General features: G+C 38.3%; 1 protein-coding gene across 1 annotated transcript in view; it reads right to left on the minus strand.

The window, feature by feature from the left end:
- The window catches only part of LOC149288428 (pappalysin-2-like), a 63,233-nt gene extending 43,745 nt beyond the window's left edge, over positions 1-19,488 (minus strand). The window contains exons 1-2 of the mRNA XM_089491635.1: positions 18,765-19,488; positions 2,356-3,424 (exon numbers count right to left, since the gene is read on the minus strand). Of these exons, the coding sequence (XP_089347761.1) occupies positions 2,356-3,424; positions 18,765-19,488 (1,793 nt within the window). The remainder of the gene's footprint in view (positions 1-2,355; positions 3,425-18,764) is intronic.
- Between the last annotated feature and the right edge of the window lie 880 nt (positions 19,489-20,368).

Raw genomic sequence — 20,368 nt, forward strand, 5'->3', positions numbered from 1 at the left:
ACTATATGAATCAAAAAGTGGCTCTTTGTTTCTCTTGGCATTGAAGATATGCATAAAAAGACAAACTGTCTGCCTAATGGCCCATAGGGGGCAACAGTGCCCTGATGGGGTTCATTTTCAAGTTTGGGGGGTATTATTCACCTGGCTATCTAACTGTAACTATGAGGGAACACTATAGCTACAAGTTGGTGTTTTAGGAATATGATTTGGTAGAGGTGTGTACAATACAGTTTACAAAATTAATATAAAGTAAATAAAAATTGAATTATTGCATTTATATATTGTATTGCTACGGAGTTCAAGTTTGTTGGCTGTTAATGTTAGGGTCAGGGTGTTTTATATTTTATTTTATTATGATGTTCTGTTTTGCTATAAAACAGATAAAAATATTAATCACTGCACCAGTTTCTTCAGTGAAATGAAAACCCCTTAAAGTTAAAGTTAAACTTAAAATTAGGTTTCTGATAATAAAAGAACAGCAACAACATATAAAACTAAAAAAACGAAGATATTACCTATATAAAATCTGATTATTTTTTTTTCGAATTGATGTTTATCGAAAACAAAAAATAAAAAATAGAAAACTTAGAGCATAGGTAGACTTAAGAGAATTGTTGTCTACCATATTAGGCTTAAACAACTTCTCTTAAAAGTATTATAATCAATAAACCATCCTACTATCACAGAAGACCCTGCGCTAGATAATGGCCCTGTGAATGATTTAGCAATATGGATTGAGATTTCATTATCTATTGGGGACAGTTACCTTTGACAACATTTGACAGAATGTCAGAACCTAGGTCTGACATACTCCTTATCGGAAAAGCCTGCAAGGAGGTCCATAGGCACAGAATCCCATCACCCAGGGCATGTTTTAATGAACAATGCACTACGTTGTAGTATTAAGGTGTTGCACAAAAGCACGGTGATGGACTACAGTAGGACTGGATGACTGGCTAAAGAAGGATTCATTTTTTAGATATTGGGATATAGTAAAATTTAAATTTAAAATTGTAAGCTTGCACGAGAAGTTCACTTTTCTCCTTCTGTACTAGTATATCTAAACATATGTTAATGTTGTGGTAAATTGTCAATGGAAACAATAATATTCATTGTTATATCTGAATAAGGTAACACTGAGATCTTACCAGACTCTACAGTTTCCCTGTGAAGATGATGCTATCACTAACTTCTAAAGACTTATGGAAGACTGTTTAAGTAGTGATAACCTAAGCAGACTTTTAGGTCATTTTGTCGCTTGAGCTAGTATTATAATACTGTTCTATTTTTTTTTCAAAAAACAACCATAATCTAAACACGATAATGTTTCAAAACGGAGATAGGGGGATTTAAACATTGAGAAAAAAAGGTTTTACTGTTGAAAGAATATTAATAGGTTTGCAACAGTATTTTAATAATCAGAAATGTTCCTTCAAAGAAACAAAAAATATTTATTATCAGGTTCTGGACCCCAATGCTGAAGTGAAAAACAGCTTTGGTATCTCCAGTGTGCCCCTCTGTTGAAGAGAGAGCTTTTGTTTCCAACTGGACCCAAAGCAAGCACCTGGGTGTCATCATTCCCACCCGATCGTGCTGGAGATCTTGAAATGATGGTATTGTGATCTTCACTCCTGAACCACTCGCACTTGCTTGTTATCCTCCATCTAGTTCTGCTAATAATGAATTGATGGACCCTCTCTCTGCAGGATGCATTAGGAAAATACTTTATAACCATATTCATCCATCCTGGAACACCTCAGCTAATTCTGGAGATGACTTTTACTTTGTGGTTGGTTTGTCAGCAATCAGCTTTTTTTATTGTTGTCTATTCCAGGTTATTGCTTGGTCAAATACTTACATTTAATGAGGTTCAACCCACAACGGGAGGGCTCCTGGCAGCCAGAGCCTTAAAAGTCCTGGGTATGTCTGTATGCCATGACCGAAAAGTATTTTTGTCTAAATATTTAGATAGTTTAAGGGAATCTTGGGGCACCTGTGTAGCTAATTAAGGGCTGCCCTGGAGAGGTGTGCTTGAATAAATGGAATTTACACATGAAGTAACTCCTAACCCTGTAAAAATCCACAAAATATAATGAACACGTTGCAGGCTATATATAAAAAGACATTTCAGAGTATGTAGTCTTATCATCATAATAACTATGGAATGGTTCAGTAAGCAGAAACTTCTCATATTGCCATAACATGACTTAGAACTCCTGCAATCTACCCCTTATAATTTAGCCATTTCACTAATATCTCAAAATCTTTGCGTGACTTCATTCCCAATGAAAATGTACAAGCTTATTAGGTTTTTGCAATAATTACGATAAAAGCGCACAGAATATAGGTTCTTACCTTCCTTTTGCATCTGGATCAAAACAGGTCTTTGAGCTCCTACCAGATTCTTGAGGTGGGCAACAATCTCCATCATCATAATCATCCCTTGCTGTATTACATTCCAGGTGGCATATTCCATCTCCTTTTTTCCGTGGGTTGCAAGGCCTGAAGTAACCACAGTCTCCTCCATCATAACCAGTAAGTGGATGTCGACACTCAGGGTCACAATGCTCATTGCCCACCCTTCCTGGTTCACACCCTGGGAGAACTACTCGAGTCCTTAGTGTGGAGTTATGTATCCGCTGTATGTTAAGTTGCCAGTGGATGCCATGAGGGTTATAGGCCTCAATTAAGGCCTGATGCTGCCTCATGATTTGCTCGTCACTGACCAGTGGCCTGGAACCATCATCCTCACATAGGTTGACCACACGATAATGTACCTCTTTTTTCCATTTTCCCTCAGACCGGCTGTAAGTATTAGTCACATCAGGCAAATCACAAGAGGTTCTTCCACAAGGAGGAAGCAAAAGAGGAGAGGTCAAGGAAATTTCGGGCACAAGCTCTGGTACAACCTCTGTAGTTCCACCTTCTTTAAAAGGAATCCAGAGATTACCTAGCAGCGTGGAAAGACAGTTCATGAATAACGACGTTTCTGAGTAGCCATCTGTCGATCTCCGTAGGGCTTCTTCCCTCAAGTGATTTTGAGTTCTAGGTTCTGGCCACAGTCGTACAGAGAAGATATGACCACGAAAGCAATGGCCAGCTTCTGAGTTATCTCCCCCGAGCATGAGGGTCCTGCATAAGGAAATGTAAGGGCTATGGAGTGAACCCCATTGACCTTGAGCTTTCGAAACCTGAATCCCATTTATGTAAAATAGAACCTTATGCCCATCATAACTAGCGGCTAAATGGGTCCAAATATTTGGCTTGTATCGATGTGGTGACATCAAGATGGTAGCATTGGGAGAACGGTCAGTCCTAAGTGAGAAATAGAAGTGTGCCTCTCTCTTTGCACCAAACACAGAAGGACGTATCCCGAGAGACCAACCACGGTCACTAACTGTATGAGAGCAATTGTCAAACATGCCTAGTATTGAAGGGAAAAAAAAAGGATAAGTTTATTGCATAACAAAGCTTACATGACTGATGATGAAAAAAAAAATGATCCAAAAGATTGTCCACGAAAACACACAATAAAGCTTAAGCTGACACATCCAAAAATATTGGCTCTTCCACATATCAGTAGAGAAATGGTCTTCATTAAAGCTAATGCAATATTTGTGGACAATGTCATTGTGGACTACAAACATCCTTCAGCATCCTACCATTCCCTAAAAGATACTGAGCTCTCTAGGTATTCCTACCAAATGCTTTCAGTACTGATTTTAAAGTGGCGCTAGCACGTCAGCTAACCACCTGGTTTAATATTTTACCGGTTGCTTATATAGAGAATGACCAACTTCTGGCACTCAATATGTGAGTTGTAAACAATGGGGTAGGAAAGCTTGCTTTACTTAAACTGATGCAAGCATCACAAAATATCAACAACCTTTTATTTTTTAGTTAAGGGCATACAGTATAGCCTTGTTATCAACCTGGAAAATATGGGAAGATAGACCACCCAGTAACTACAGGAAGGAAGACTTCTCCACTTTCAGTAAACCATATTTTCATGTTAGACATTAAGCAGATAATAACACTGCCTCTCTGTCAATTATCAGGCACTTGCAGTCCGCTTCCACATTTCATAGCATCAAAACGCTCATAAGGACCTAATCAACAAACTATTAAAACATGCATTGCCAGAGCAAGAGAAAAAAAAGCAATTCCATTCTGCTGATTTTAATAAACCTTTTCTTTGCATGTCCAAACAGCATGAAATTGGAACGTTTTTATGCATTTTCCACCCAGCTTTGCAGTTCCATACTGCCTTTTTTAATGCAATTTAGGCAAATTTACGGCATTCTTAGAATCTTTAGTTATACAAACAAATGCAATTTTACAAATCATTTAGCAGAAATATTAAAGTAAGAAAAAAGGAGGAAGCGACATATAGGAAGAAAGAGATCTCCAAATCGAATTGACTATGGTACTATCTCATTTAAAATAAACAAACGTTTCCATCTCTGAAACATATATTTTCCATTTTATTAAATAAAATAAACATTATATCAGAAAAAGAATAACGTGTCATACTGCTAACAAACATGGAATATGCTTAATATGCACAATATCCGCGCCGCATAAAGATTAAAAAAAATTATAATTTTTTTCTTTTTTGGGGAAAAACTGTTGTGCGCACAATTTTTGGACGTGTGCGCTCTATTAAAAAGCTATGTGCGCGCGCACAAGCGCACAGCTTAGAGGGAACAATGCCTTTGAGTATTACAGCGCCGCATCTACCTTACAATCACCTGTAATTATTAGCTGCTGGTCAGGCAATTTATCCTAAAGCGTTTAAAGCTTAGTCTTTGTAATACAGAACGCTATATGAAATGAAACAAACAACCCATATGACTAGATAGGTTTTATGGTTGTTAGGACATGTATATATATATATATATATACAGTAGCGTATTTATCTTAGGCCCATCTATGCTGCATGCCACCCCCTTCATGCCCCTGTCCTTTCTACTGGGCATCGGGATATCATATCTCGATGCTCTCATTTTAAAGGAAGTGCGGTGTGGAACGAAACGATGGAGCACTGTGCCGACTCGGCAAATCCCTCCATAGTATTCGTGGGTTGGGGGAGATCAGTATCTCCCTTTCAACCAGCTCATTGAGTAGGGGCTTTATCACTCAACAGGGAGTTCACGCATAATGTAAGCTTGCAAGCCGGGCTCTCCACCGAATGTATCGGTTTGTCTTAGTCTGTCAATTCTTGTCTTGTCATATGCCTTGAATTTATGTATTGTATTAAGCGATGCGTAAACTGTTGGCGCTATATAAATAAAAAAAAAATAATAATAATAATAATGTTATGCGGCAAACCTGGACCTGCCACTCTAGGCCTGGGCCTTGTCAGTCTAAACCTGAATATATATAGATATATATATGTCACAAGCTGCTTACAAGTACTTATAAAGTGCTGCTCCCTGCAGTATGTTGATGTATAAAGTCACACAGTTCTAGAAACCATATACTGTAAGGTAGCCCTATACATGTGCTGGCCAGGAATTTGTCAAAAATAAATGTGTCTTAGCAAAAAGTTGCCAACGTTGTCATCCTATGTAAAGGACTAAGAGGTAAAAAAGAAAGGCATACCAGCTGTTGTAAAAAAAAAAGTACAGACCCCTTGCCAGGTCAAACAAAACCTTTAATATCTCAGTTGACAGCGCTACAATTGCTGTTAACATACTTTTATAGTAGTGCTACTCAAGCCAAAACCCCAAACAAAGGCAATTTTAAAAATATTATAAGAAAATTGCAAATGTGGTTTCACTTATCAATATACACATTTGTGTTGAAGGCTAATACCCTGACTTACGAACAAGTATGAACTTAAACACCCAGTACACTCATATGTCCATTTCTAACGACGCTTCAGTACCCTTTTTTTCTTGATTAGGCCATGGAACACCAGTGATTTTTGCTCTATTGTGTGACCCTTGTTGATTTAATAAGGTTTGAACTTTATGCCGTCGCTGCCATAGAGAATAAAGTCATTGACCTAAATGTGTTGTAAAGGAAATTTTTGACTTTTAAGTACAGTCATGCTCAAACTAACATATTATGTCACCGCCAAACACCAGACTGGAAAACTCAAAGATCTGTCTAACAAGCAGAAACACTACTTAATGTCTTTAAAGAATTAGAAGAACACTGAAGATGCAATGGGGAGAAAAAAAAAGCTTCAGGTGTTGTGTTTCTCTCAACATCAAGATCACTCTTGAAATCAGCAGTTAACAGATGTGTTTAAAAAAATATAGAAAAATCTTTGCTTCGAGAAAGAAATGACGTAAATGTGAAACGCATGTACATAAAGTCATTGGAGCATGGTAGATCTTTGCTTGTTTGCTTGTTTGTAAATGCATTAAGACAAGGAACATATAGGGGCTGCATTCACATAAGAAGATTAAGCAGTTGTTTGGGGTCCCTTATCAGAGAATGAAGTGGAGAGGAATGAGCATGTGTTCAAGAGATTTATAACAATGTTACATCGCTATTGTAACAGGCGGCACTTTTAAAGGGGCCTTGCGCTTTTTTTGAGGCGGAGGAGAGAGAGGGGCGCCGAGTGGTTTTCGCTTACCCGCTCGGCTCCCATCTCTTTCCTCTGCGAGCCCTCTAGCTCGGTCTCGGTGCCGGCTTGTAATGCCGGCACCGTGGCAGAGCAGGGAGACTCGCTGCTGGACTGTTTAACGGTAAGTACAAAGGGGGAGGGTAGATAATGGCGTCGGCGAAGTTTAAAATTCCGCCCCCCCCGGCATCGGCAGGGGGGGGCGGCATTTTAAACTTCGCCCCAGGCGGCATTAAGTCTTGGGCCGGCCCTGCTTACAATCTTAACTAATTGAGCTAGTGTTATTATGTCCCTAAGCTTACGCAAAGTTAAATCCACTGATTGTGCTAGAGACCCTCTAAATCCTTTGAGCTAGACACCCTAACTTTAAGTTATGGCCTTTAGAAACACAATCTTTCCTGAACTAAAGCTCTATGAAGACTCAGTTCAACCATGAAAGCACATATCTGTGTGTGGTGATGAAAATGTCGTGGCATATTGACTGTAGCAAGCGATACACGCGTGGTACTTTATCACGGCATCTCCCAAGGTGAAAGGCTTTCTGCCTTTCTCAAAATAAGCGTCTACAACACACGGATGGATTATTTCAAATTATTAACAATTGAAAGCGGGACCTGGAGTTTTTCATAAATCCCAGATTTCAGGAAAGCTTTAGAAAAAGTAATAAGAGCAGAAACGTACGTGAGGAAGAATTCCACTGGTGGGATTGTTTATGGAATACAGAAGATCATGTCACCAATACTTATTATAACATCTCAACCAATGGGTTCCAATTAGAACAGAATAAAATAATATATGTCCTCCTTAATCATCTAGAAGGTATATGATTTACTAATTACTTTTTAAATTCAACAACCCACACAGGGGGGCATAACACAAAATGGTTTTCATTTTCTGTGCACCTATGAAATATCTATGTACCAATGTGCAATTATGAATAAAAAAGGAAGAAATTAAACTCTGGAAAGTCTGGAATGATGTCTAATCCGGGTTGACAAGGTAATGGTCCACTGTAACTCTATCCAGTTACTTAGGGGAATGGAGACACACTTCCGAGTATGAGAACTATCCTCTGGGTCATCTCTTGTGTCACATCTACTTGCATCAAAGACATCTTCAGATGAAAGAAACTTCTTCGACTAAGAACTAAGGAACAAGACCCTATCGAGCAATAACGAACCCTCAGTTAGACTGTAAGATCTAAAAATAAAATAAGTTTTTTAGTTTAGCACCACAATTTAATTCATTCAGCCTGGCAGCCTCCGAGCAGAATATTGTTTCCTACAATATGCAGAATTCTAGATGGTGTTTTATACAACATTCTGAGTTGCTGCTAGATTAATAATGACCAATAAGTACACAAAACAAAGCAAACACTCCATATACTGACCAAATACCATTCAAAAAACACCAATCTGAGTCATAAACATTGGGAATTCCGTCACACTATGTGGCCATGTATTACTTAGCTTGCCACTACGTAGGTGCATAGGACTCACCATACTTGGGGTACTTTGACAAAGTGGCCGGCTAAGTGATATGTGGTCATATAGTGTAATAGAATATCTAATAGTTATGCCTTGGATTGTTTTTTGGTATTCGTGGGTATTTGCTGAAATTTTGATTTGTTATGGATCATAGGAAAAGCAGAGAAATTTGCATTAAATACATTAACAGACATTATTTCAGAGAATCAAAATTATTTTACAATAACATTAAAATGGTAATAATAAAACTACTGGTAATAACCAGTTCTAGGTATGGTTTTATCTCAGATGTGACAATTCCTTCAGTGTCACGTTAGTATTACTTTGTAAATGAGATTCATTGAAGCTGCCAGAAATTCAAAAACTAGTCATTTACCTTAATAATATTTTACTCGGCTCTCAGTAAATACCTTATCGTATTCATTCCATACAGAACTTATTTAAAGTAATTAATTATATGTAATAACATTCCTTATTCTAGGAATATAGAGTACTACATTTTGTATGTACATGGAAAAATATGGTATATATATATATATTTATACATATCTTATACATAAGATTGTAAGCTTGCGAGCCGGGCTCTCTCCACCTAATGTATCGGTCTGTCATACCCCTTGAATATACGGTATGTATTGTATTAAGCACTGCGTAGATTGTTGGCGCTCTATATGATTAAAAGACAATAATAATAAGCTCCTATAATATTTATGTGATTAAAAGACTCAACAATTTAAGTGCAAATGTGCACAAGAAAGTATAATTTAAGCATTTAAAAAACCCCCAATGAAGAATATCCAGCGGGATGTAGGATACCGAAGACCATAAGGCCCTAAAATATATACAAAGGCTGTTTTCCACAGATTATAGAACACTAAATTTTGTTGACATCCAAGGAAACATGACTTCATGGTAAGCATATATAATCATGACTATTAAGAAAAAAGGTCAAAGCAAAGCAACAGACTCATTCAAATGCTCTGCTTTTATTCGCATTACTGCTGCAAAGCGCGTTTCTTTCTTATGTCCTTTCAATAGCTCTATATAATAACTGTGTTTCTTGAAACAATAATCCCCTCTAGTGGCAGAAATTGAGTACTGCTAACTGGCAAGGGTTAATTGAAATAACCAGTACCATTCAATTGTTACAAAAGTGTCAGGAAGGGCAAAATGAGTTTCAAAGAATCTGTATATTCCATTAAACAGCACAAACCTGGCAACTTATAGATCGACAATTAATCATATGCCATTATCAACCGTGGCAGGAGGTTATCGCTGTAATTTTGCATAGCTGAGTGAATATAAAAGCTGGTTGAATGGTATGATAAATGCAGTTAACAGAGAGGATAGGCTTCATGCGTGAAGCCTCAAATATGTTTTAATCTTACTATTAACAAATAGAAATAAAAAAAACCAAAAAACTATGTATACCATAGGAGCATGCAACTGAATTTTGTGTTGTCACGATCTACATTATTCCTTCATATTATGTTATCTCTCCCCTGTTGTTAAGTTGCTGGTTGTTGTTTGTTGGTTCAGGCAGCCTTTGTAAGAATGGAATGAGAAGGTGATAGATAAATAGAATAGCCTCCAATCAGAAGTGGTAGATGTTAATATATATGGTAACGTAATTTAAACATACATGGGATAGGCATAATGCTATCCTGAATCTAAGCCAAGGACAGATTCAAGGTCCGAGTCTCTATATCAGGAAAAATGCGCAGACATGATGTGTCGAATGGGTCTTAGACATGCTAATTATGTCACTTTCAGATCTTGGCTTCCTCAAAATTATTATTATTTCCAAAAATACCAGTATTACACTCATTATTTATGTTAAATGTTGGGAAACGTGCTATGTCCCTTTCCCCTTATTTAAGATGCTCCAGTTAATACATTTTTTGTATAGTTACACTTGGAACAACACTTACTGTGGAAAAGAATGCACAAAAGACTTCTGCTGCTAAAAGAAGCTGTCTTACATGCTGCATATTAGTATGCTATTTCTCTGTTAACAAGAAACTAACAATAACATATAAAAATATAAAAGTGGGCATGAGGTTAATAAATAAATCTTAACCTTTACTCCTCCCTAATGAGAAAGGTACATTCCTGTCCCCACTCATCTCTGTTCCACATCTGTTCATCAATTCTCAGTAAAACTTGTGAGAACCAAGTTTGATGTTTGTGTCAGGAAAAAACCTCTTAGATATTGGGAAGGGGTTTTGGTAAAGTAGGTAATGATGTCACATGCCCTGCATTGTACCGTATAACTTATATAGCAGAGACTAGCTAGGCTCTGTACTAATCCATAGGGCTATGATCATGATTGTTGACGATGCAATCAGGCTATTCATTTGAAAGATTTGCCTGATTGTTATGAAGACACGGGCATAGAGCTGTGGGTGGAGTATATGTGTGACCACTTCCCATTAGGGTCATAAAAGAATTAAAGGGGGCCAAGGTGAATGATCTTAAGCTTGGCCCATGTCTGCCAAAGAAAGTACATAGGTGATATTTGTTAACCCTGATATGTATCTCAGCTGTCATTATACTTGATGTCTCAGTAATTGCACACAGGTCATGATTTCTGCATATCCCTGATTGTGAACAGGTGGCTCAATATCTGACCTGGGTTAAGTGAGAAAACATATTACAATTAAGCCTGCTACTACCATATAATCACAGTGGGCAGTATATGTGGCTCCTCAGAGAATGAAAAGGAGGCATCTGCACAAGGGCAATAGAAATTCCTGATGAAGTTTTCATTGTAATGTATTTTTAAAATACTTTTGTGGCCATAAACACAACTTTTAATACTTTTAAATATGTTTATTACATATGTTAAATATTTACAATATCATAATTTTATTAAATGTGTTAAATAATTACAACATAATTATTTTTATTGCACATGTTAAATATTTACAATATCATCATTTTATTAAATGTGTTAAATAATTACAACATAATTATTTGTATTACACATGTTAAATAATTACAATATAATTATTTTATTACATGTGTTAAATATGGGGTCCATAGAAACATAGAATTGTAGGGTATATAATAACCATGTGGGCCATTTTTCCTAATGTAGAGATTTAGACCTTAATTAGTCCTTGGCCTCATATAAGATTCAGGAGCCACATGCCTTTCCCATGCATTTTTAAATTCCCTCACTGTATTAGCATCTACCACTTCTAATGGTGTCCTGTTAAACCTTTTCATTTTGGACCCTTAAAAAAAAAAAGTATGGATTAAAAAATTCACATTTATGCAAATAAACCCTACATAAAATAAAGAAAAATGAAAAAGAAAGAAAATTAAAGGTGCTGTTCCACTTACTCTGCTGAATTTAAAACCTTTATAACTAAATGCAGTTATATATCATTCCCAGTCCTGTTGATTGCCCAAAGTTATTCTTCAAGCAGTTTTAACGTAGTAAAACTTTGGGAAATTCTTAGTTGTCATTATTTGACATAAAGGGCACTTATAGATTGTCGCTATAGAAAATAAAAGCATTCTTAAAAATGTCTGTGGTTCCATGTAGTGAAACTTCTAGAAGAAATAAGATTTGTCAAGGATTATCTGCTAAACATCCTACAAAGTAGAGTTAATATTTTGTCTAAGTGGGCCAGCACAGTAAAAATGCACAATAAAATAATACCAAGATGTACCGATGCACATAAATATATGAGCACCAAATAACCGAAAATTGTAAAAGCTGAAATATTTTTTAAATTGCTCATTCAAAATGGACATCCAAGTCTTGGAGAGTAAATCTTCCTCCCAAAACCTCGTAATAATATTGTAACAGTATATGCTTTTGTTAAAGTAGAAAATCCTTAGTACAACAAAAATGGTCAACATGTTTTTCTTACCTACATAATCCAGACACACATTTTTTTTGTTAAGCAATGTGTTTTTTTAATCATTTTTTTAATAAATTGCAAATGAAATGAACATTTACACAATAGTGTCTAATACTAGGTTATCACAATAAACCAAAATCTTGGCAGAAGTGAATACCACACATTAATACCAAATATGTAAATACTTACAGACGTGTGCAATCAGTTGAGTATCTTTTTCACTAAAATCTGGGTTGACCTGAGTTAACTCTGAATTTCATGCCCCTGCATTTCAAATACGATATGTGGGATCTATAGATATTTATGTAAATAAGTAAGACATATAGAATAATGTGACTTTTAGGGCCGTGGAACACTATGATTTACTTATAGACAGCAAACATTCTGAGCTTGTGAAAGAGGGACATAAGGGATGGAAAGCGAAGCACAGAAAATTAGGAGGTATGATAGTTTGGAGCATAGAGGTCCACCAAGGGATGCTCCCTCGGCTGCTCTGATTTAAACATTAGGGGCCAATACGTAAACTTATGCAGGGCCGACTCACCTGCGAGGGTGGTCCTTCAAGGCCCTGCAGCTCTTCTGCTAACCGCCAATCCAGGGGTGGCCTATGGCTGAAGTGGATGCAAGACACCTTGGAGCCCCAGTAACTGAGGCAACCAGCGGGGTCACATATTCTGGCCAAGGCTGGCAGGTCCAGGGTGTTAGCAGTCCCCCTGCCGCAAAAGCCAGGGGCTGATCACCCTCTTGGGTAATCAGGCCCTGCAGAGAGCTGTTACTCAATGGGAGGTTCACAGGAGAGATATCTGCTCTCCCCAACCAACGCATTTACAATATGGAGGACCGTGCAGAGCCAACGCGTCATATTGCGGTGCTCTGTACTGAGGATAGTGGAGGCTGGGAGCGCTGCCCTGGGTCAGTCCTAGAACAATACCAAAGGTAAATAGGTCTGTTCCTGACCACAGCTGTGATTGCTCCATCATACTTCCAAAAACACTGTGTGGAAAAAAAAATAATTGTGTCAGATTTTAATTATAGGAGATTTAAATGACCGTGAAACTAATTGGATTAATGGGATCAGACTACAAAGTCCGAAAGCATTTAGCGAACAGGGACCATAGCAAGTCTGTTGTTTTTTTTTGTTATGTAGATGAAAAAACCATGTCAGATCAACAAAATATTCTTAATTAGAGAAATGTCTAGGGTTGTTTGGAAGGCTCAGTTGCTCATATCACAGGATAAAGGAGCTTGGTGCATCTTTGCAGTTGTTTTGGAGTATGGAAGTTCTGGTTTAAAACCCTGTCTCACTCAACCATCTAGTTTTAGAAAACTAACTTTAACACACTGAGAATATTTTTACAGGATAAGTCTATATAAATGATGTGATATAATACCTTCTATTACTGTCCATAAGTTTAGAATGACTTTTAACAATACCTCCCATGTGTCTGTACCTAGGAGGGTCAGTCCTCATCTGCCTCGCTTGGTATCTATCCTTTCTGAGAATGATTGGTGGATATGACACCATATATTTACAGACTTAATATAAACAATCATATCTACAGTACATAATCAGTACTTATCGATCTATGCTGCTACAAACTAGAAAATAAATAAATCAAGAACAAAACTGCAACATAAGAGCTGCAACCCGATGGGCAAAATATGTCCCCTACTTGATTTGGACCTTTTAAATATCAGCTGTTAAAAAGAAATCTAAGGTTGTATCCAGATGAGTGAAAGTAATTCCACTTTGTCATCTGTGTTTTATTAACAGAAAGCAGCAGAAAGGTAAGACAAGGGTGTTTAAAATGTATAAAGCAAATGGTCCATTTAAATGGCTTGATTTAAAGACTTCACAGACGCAAAGAAAATCTTCAAACGGCAATCAGATTAACTAAGCTAGAAAATGAAAAATTGATTGTCAAGGAGAGCAAGGCAAATTGAAAAGAACATGAATGGTAAGATGAGGAACAAGCAGCATGATTGTAAACTAACTTGTAAGTTGATTAGCAATGATAGTGAAAAAAAGAGATTTAGAACCGCTTTGTCCTCTATATAGAACTACAGATCATTGGGTGTAGAGATTATTACAACTATACAGCAAAGATGTCTTTACTTCATTCATTGACATTTCAAATCTATTGGATTGAAGTGAATGTGTCCGTCTCCCTAATTCCTATACTTTCCCGTTTTTCCTCCCAATTATGTCTATCCATTCCTTTTGTTAAGTTGCTCATTGTTGGGACCTGGTTAAAGCAGCCTTAGTAAAGCTGTGGTAAAGATAAGGGAAATAAATTCTGGATTAGATGCTAGCATTGCCACTTTTTTGCCACTTATGTGAAGTAAAAAAAGTATTAACCTTATCCTGTAGGTCTATCCCAGGGCAGCACCACCAGCCGTCCCCTTCCCGCGCCATTACAGCTGAGCGCTGGCCTACGATGTCATATCTCGGCACTACACTTTTAAGATGCACATCACCAGGTGAAAATGACTGTGTGCTGCATCTGCCCCTAGACCCGACACCCTAGAACACACCACTAACTATAGTCTTTTACTTGTAACCTTAACATCTTCAAAAGAATTACACAAATTGACAGGTATTTCACATTAGATGGGAGGTGCCCAGTAAAGGTTTCAAATGAATGTCATAAAGGTTCAATCAGTAAGGGCCTGATATATTCACCGTGGTATACCGGAGAAAGCCCAACAGATCAAATCAGTCGATAGGTACAAGTAAACAAGTGTAATTAGAATTTTTGCAGCAGGCTGTTTCCCAGGAGCTGACCATTAAGTTCATTAAGGCACGTATGTGTATGCTTAAAACAATTTTTTTGGCTGCTCTTAAAGTCAAATATCCTTGTACACTCCCTGACCCACTAAAGCAAAAAAAAAATTATATGACAAAACTAGGATCAAATTTAATGTAGAATCAATGATGATGCTTAGGGACCCTCAATCTACCTACTTATTTACTCAATAGACGATGGAGTCTATTCACTAAACTGTGAGTGCTTGCGGGTTGGAAAGTGATCCCAGTGAAATCAAACGCAGAACTTTCCATGCAAAAATGTGAGTTTGCAGCACAAGCTGGACAAGGAGAAAACAGGCCAGTAGCGTTAAGAAACACTCCAGCCATCATATGTATTTTATAGCCTTTGAATTTTCATGTTGTCTGGTTTGCCATTGTAAAGATGGATTTTGCAGAATCACCCATATGCGTTGGTCCCTTCCACACTCTCCAGCTCAATGCCTTGCAGGAGATGAGTTGGGATGATATACTTGCCTCTAGTCAGGTCCAGCACAGTCTCAGGGACACCGAGGGGGTTGGTGTCTGTTCAGACCCCAGTGCGTATGCGTGTAACGTGCCTCCTTTGATTTCAATGAGAGCACTTTTCTGCCACTGTTTGACTGGTTCAAGCAACCAGTGACAAGAATAGTCAGACCATGTATGAGGAGGGCTGCTGCAAGACTGCATTTTCAAGTAAGTGCTATTTCTAATTCTGTTGGATTGAAGTTTTACTCAGCTCAACAAAAAGTTCTGGGGTTTTTGGCAGAATTTACACCATTTTAAATCACTCTCCTGTGTGTATGTAGTTGGGATAGGATCATAACTAACAAGTGACCTCTGATCCTCTATACCCAAAAGGACTATTTTCAGTTTCCTCTTTGGCAGTTAAGGTCCATGTCGCAAGGGCCCTTTCTAACAATTTTAAACCGGCACGGAGAGACAGGAAAGTAGTAAGATCACATTACGCTACGTCATGTGACATGACCCTGCGGTGAAATCAAGTAGAAGAAAGGAGGTGTGGGAGGGGTGTATGTATGTTTGTATGTATGTGAGCATGAATGTGCATGTATGAATGTATGTCAGCATAAATGTCCATGCATAAGTGTATGAGAGCATGGATGTCCATGCATAAGTGTATGAAAGCATGTGTGTTTATGGTAAAGTGTATGTGAGCATATGTATATCTATGTTTAAGTGTTTGTGAGCATGGATGTGAATGTGTAAATGTGTGTGTGAGCATGGATGTGTATGTGCAAGTGGTGTGAAATGGAGTGTGTGTTAGAGTGAGTGGTGTTAGAATGAGTGTGTACATGTATGTTAGTAAGAATGAGTAAGTGTGTGTGGTACCAGTGTGTGTGGTACCATAGTTGGGTAAAGAAGGGGCAATGATGGTACAGTCAAGCTGTTTGGGGGCACTGACAAGCTGGAGCAAAGATGGCCCAGGCAGGCTGTTTGGTGGCACTGATAAGCTGCTTGAGGCAGATGTGGTACTTACAAGCTGTTTGGGGGCAAATGAGGTACTCACAAGCTGTTTGGGGACAGAGGTGGTACTGTGGGACATGGGACTTTGTGAGGTTGGGGGCCCCAGGGCAATTTTTTGCACTGGGGCCCTGTGATTTCTAGTTATGCCCCTGCCTATCACCATAGCAACCAAGTGATATGACCATTTTTAAAGTATCTACCTCCACACAGTGATCATCCCTTGTGAATATCAGGTATTTACACACTTAACAGTCTTTTGTTGTTTCAAGGAAGGACAACTCAGGTATTTTCTTTAGGTATGTTGCAAAATTAAAGTGTCTTTCATTCATTATTTTTTCCTAAAGAAAATACATTGGTTGTCTTTAAAGGAGTTAACCAATACAATTTTCACCTTGACTATACATGTTCCTGCATTTCCATGGCACAACAAAGTACCACTATGCACTTTAGTCTAAATTAAAGGCGGATGCACAAAAATTAAAGCTAGCGTTCATTAGTAGTTAAGATTTTATTGTTGTGCTTTGAACCACAGAGCATGTTTTTATTTTTATTCACACCATTTAATTTACAAATATATTTAACTCTATATTGTGACTTTTAGGGATGTAGCATACTGATACACTCAGCAAACATTCAGAGATCCTAGAAATGAAGGCACAAACGCACTGGGGATTAAAATTGGCCACTTTAAGGCCAGTGGCTGATAAATGACATGGGACACTTGGGAGGAATGAATTTATCTGTGTTGTGCAGGCACTGGGGATGCACACAGACACACAACATGCACACACACATGCATGCGGACTTTGTCAGAGCTGCACGATCTAAATATTCAAATTCGCTTATTGATGTTGCAGCCTAACACCAGAGAAAGAGATACAGATTGGTCGAGTATATCCCTGTCTTGCTTGCTAGGCAAGCTTATGTAAAGGAGGAAACCAGGCAGCTCTGCAGTGTTTCACAATTAAATTCAGGATAAAGAAATAGTCATTTTAAAGCAAATACATGGATCTCTGTGTTTGAAAATATATAATTTCTTACTTATATTATAGAATATATTAATAAATACATTAGTTTTTGTTTCAATACGCATTATTGTGTCTTTTAGGGCTTTAGAACCATGGAACACACTCAAACCTAGTAAACATTCTGAGATCTGAATCCTAGAAGAGGGACATTGGGGGGGGGGATAGGTACCAAGCAGGGACACTTGGGGGCTATGCTATAGTAAAATAGTAATTCGATGGAAGCCATAGGTGGCAGGCATGTGAAGCAGAATGCAGACAGTGGCAGTGTTTGTGGAAGCAGAGTATTGAGGAAGGGGAGAAAAAAGCTTCAATGTTTCATTAGTCTGTACATCTTTCTAGTCCTTTTAATCCCAACCCCTACTTAGTCCCTCCTCTTCCCTTACATTTTCTGCATCCATTTGTAGACTTGCTTCACTCTAACTACCCCACCTAGGTTGATACCGCTGTCCAGCCTAGATCATGCTCCTTTAGGGTAGCCTCTGTGTAAGAGATGCTCAGCTGGACACGGTAAAATACATATAAGAATTCTTGTTAGTGCCGGGAGAACAGTTATTTTCTAAATTACTGAAAATTGACTGCATACCCCCTTCATTGTCACAGTTTGTAGGTACAATAGGAGATTGTGGTTAGCTCCTTGTGCTGGTGCTCGTTTGTGTTTAGGCAGAAACGAGGTACTCCATAATCTGGATTAATATGGATAAATTTGTGTGTGCAAGAAACACATATTTGTCGCTGTAGGCACCCAAAATTTTCAACATGGTGGGAGCTGCATGTGTTCAAAACATTGCTTATTTGTGTCCACAGCAAGCTGTACTGTATGTGGGGCATACTCTGTATAATTTATTTTATATGTCTCCATTTGTAGATTTGTTAATTCTCAAAAAAGTAGGGCATATGGAGACAGTTTATAGCTGTCTCTCTGAACGTTACAAAAAACAACTTACATTAATTACTCCAGTGGTATCATTAAAAGCCAGGTACCCCCCCTTCATTTTGTGATGTATACTAGAAGCTATGGGCTTGTCTTGCAGAATGGGGACCTACCATACAAGAAATCCTTTGAAGTTTACTTCAACTCCTAGTGGCTTATACGGACAGCCAAACATGACCTGGGTGTCTACAATCCTACTGAATAGGGGTGCATTCACTAGATGCGGCGTTTAATTTGACTTGAACCTTTCAGCTTATTTTAACTATTTATTACCCTAGTGAAGTTGTCCTATGCATTATGCAAGGCCAGCTCGGCCCTTCTTGGAGGTCTACCGTTGACCCTTCATAATATGCTACTTACTTAAAAACATCTGTTTTAGGGAATACACCCCACAGGCACTGTCAACACAATCCGTGTCTTTCATGAATTCTTAGAGAAAGGATGAATAATTGGTGACACACATTAACAACCATACGATGATGAAAACATTGAGTTGTTACTGGAACTATCAGTTCTAAGCTTACAACTAACAGATGGCAACCAAACTGTCGAGACATAGAAATTAACGTAAACATGGGGAACGTCTGGGTTCTTACTTGCTATGACTGCCGGATCATTTTGTCCTCCATCAGGCTTCACCCACAGCTCCAGAGTGAACCTTTCACGGGGGATTCGCAGCTCTCCGTCTGGATTTAACACCAATTGACTTCGGACCCCGGAAAAATAGATGGAGCCATAACTGGACAACTTCTGGTGTTTTAACGCAGGTAAAGAGAAATTAGGTAATATCCTTCCTGAAACATTAAAATCAGCATCTCGAGGGTATCGTCCTTTCTTTGCTGTTGGGTTATATATTTCTGATGTTTTCTTAGCACTTCTCTTGTATTTGTTAGAATTTTTAGGCATGTGTTTGTTAAATAAGATATGGTTTTTAGAACTGTGCCTAGCATCCCAAGCAGCTCTACCATTCAATTGGGATATGACACCTAAGCTCTTCCTGTGTTTGTTCTTCTCCTTTTTTTGATTGTCCACACCACAGGTCTCCGATCCATGGGCCTGGCAGTCCAATTCCTTTTGTGTGGTTTTGTACCTGTGCCATTGATGCTTTATAGGGTAGGCCCCAAGGGGATGGTTTTGAGGATTAACTTTAGGCCTGCGATCTCTACCCAGCCAACAAGGTTCTTGCAGAGAAAGTGCCCTCAACTGTTCGGCCTTTAATATCAGTTCCTGCTTCCGCTGGAAGGCAGAATCTTCTCTTTGGGGTCTGCCCCGACACGACAGAAAGAAAATGGTCAAAAGAGGTATCCACAAGCATTCCATCTTGGCTTTACTAATCTAAGTCGCCTATGATTAAACCAGAAAATAGGCACTCCAGCTGATCAATGTAGCAATGTCTGATGTTACTTTGAAGCTGGCTGTGTGATCATATAAGGCTGTTTGATAGCAGCCTTATTTTTACTTAATGTACTAAATATTTCATCTCTTTTTATATACAAAATATATATCCTTTTCCTTCATGTTTCAGGGCTATGGATTTTAGTTATAATGTCTCTTGAAGTCTTGTTTCTTCCCTTCGTTCTTTGTCTCATAGACTTTGCCCACTGCCTCCAACTCTCTCAAGAATTATTTTCCTTTCAATTGTTTTTTCTTCCTTTATCAGATCTGATAGCCCTACTAGCTCCTTCTCTGTAATTTGCTCTAGCTACATAGTAGCTCCTAGTGTAGCCTTTTCTTCTCGGTCTATGCTAACAAATACTCTGACCATCCGTCTCCCTGCGTATTGCAGGAGCCACGGGCTAAAAAAAAAAGTCCAGAATTTTGGATGTGTGATGTTACAGCCCCCGATGGATTCCTAACATATGTTCTCGGCCAGATGTTAAACTAACACATGTGTATCGTATGTTTACCACATGCTTTCTGCTGCCATATTTTCCACCTTACAGGCTTCACATAGTCTCTTCCAGCTTTTCTCTCCTTAATAGTTTCACCTCCCCATTCCTACTGTAACTAGAAGTTGCACTTTAAGGCTGCTGGCTCCGGAGTTCAATAATAACGGGAAGAAATCCCAGAGAACAAGCAACAAATGGATATATGGGAAGAAACTGTAAGTTGACGGGAACACTGGGAATGGTCTATAAACCAGTGAAACAAGCCGTACAGGACAAAACTTGTAGGAATAGTTATGCTGCGGGGAGTGTGC

The sequence above is a fragment of the Sceloporus occidentalis genome, unplaced genomic scaffold, assembly GCF_023333645.1.
Source record: "Sceloporus occidentalis isolate IW3139 unplaced genomic scaffold, rSceOcc1.0.p SCAF_51, whole genome shotgun sequence".
NCBI lineage: Eukaryota > Metazoa > Chordata > Lepidosauria > Squamata > Phrynosomatidae > Sceloporus > Sceloporus occidentalis.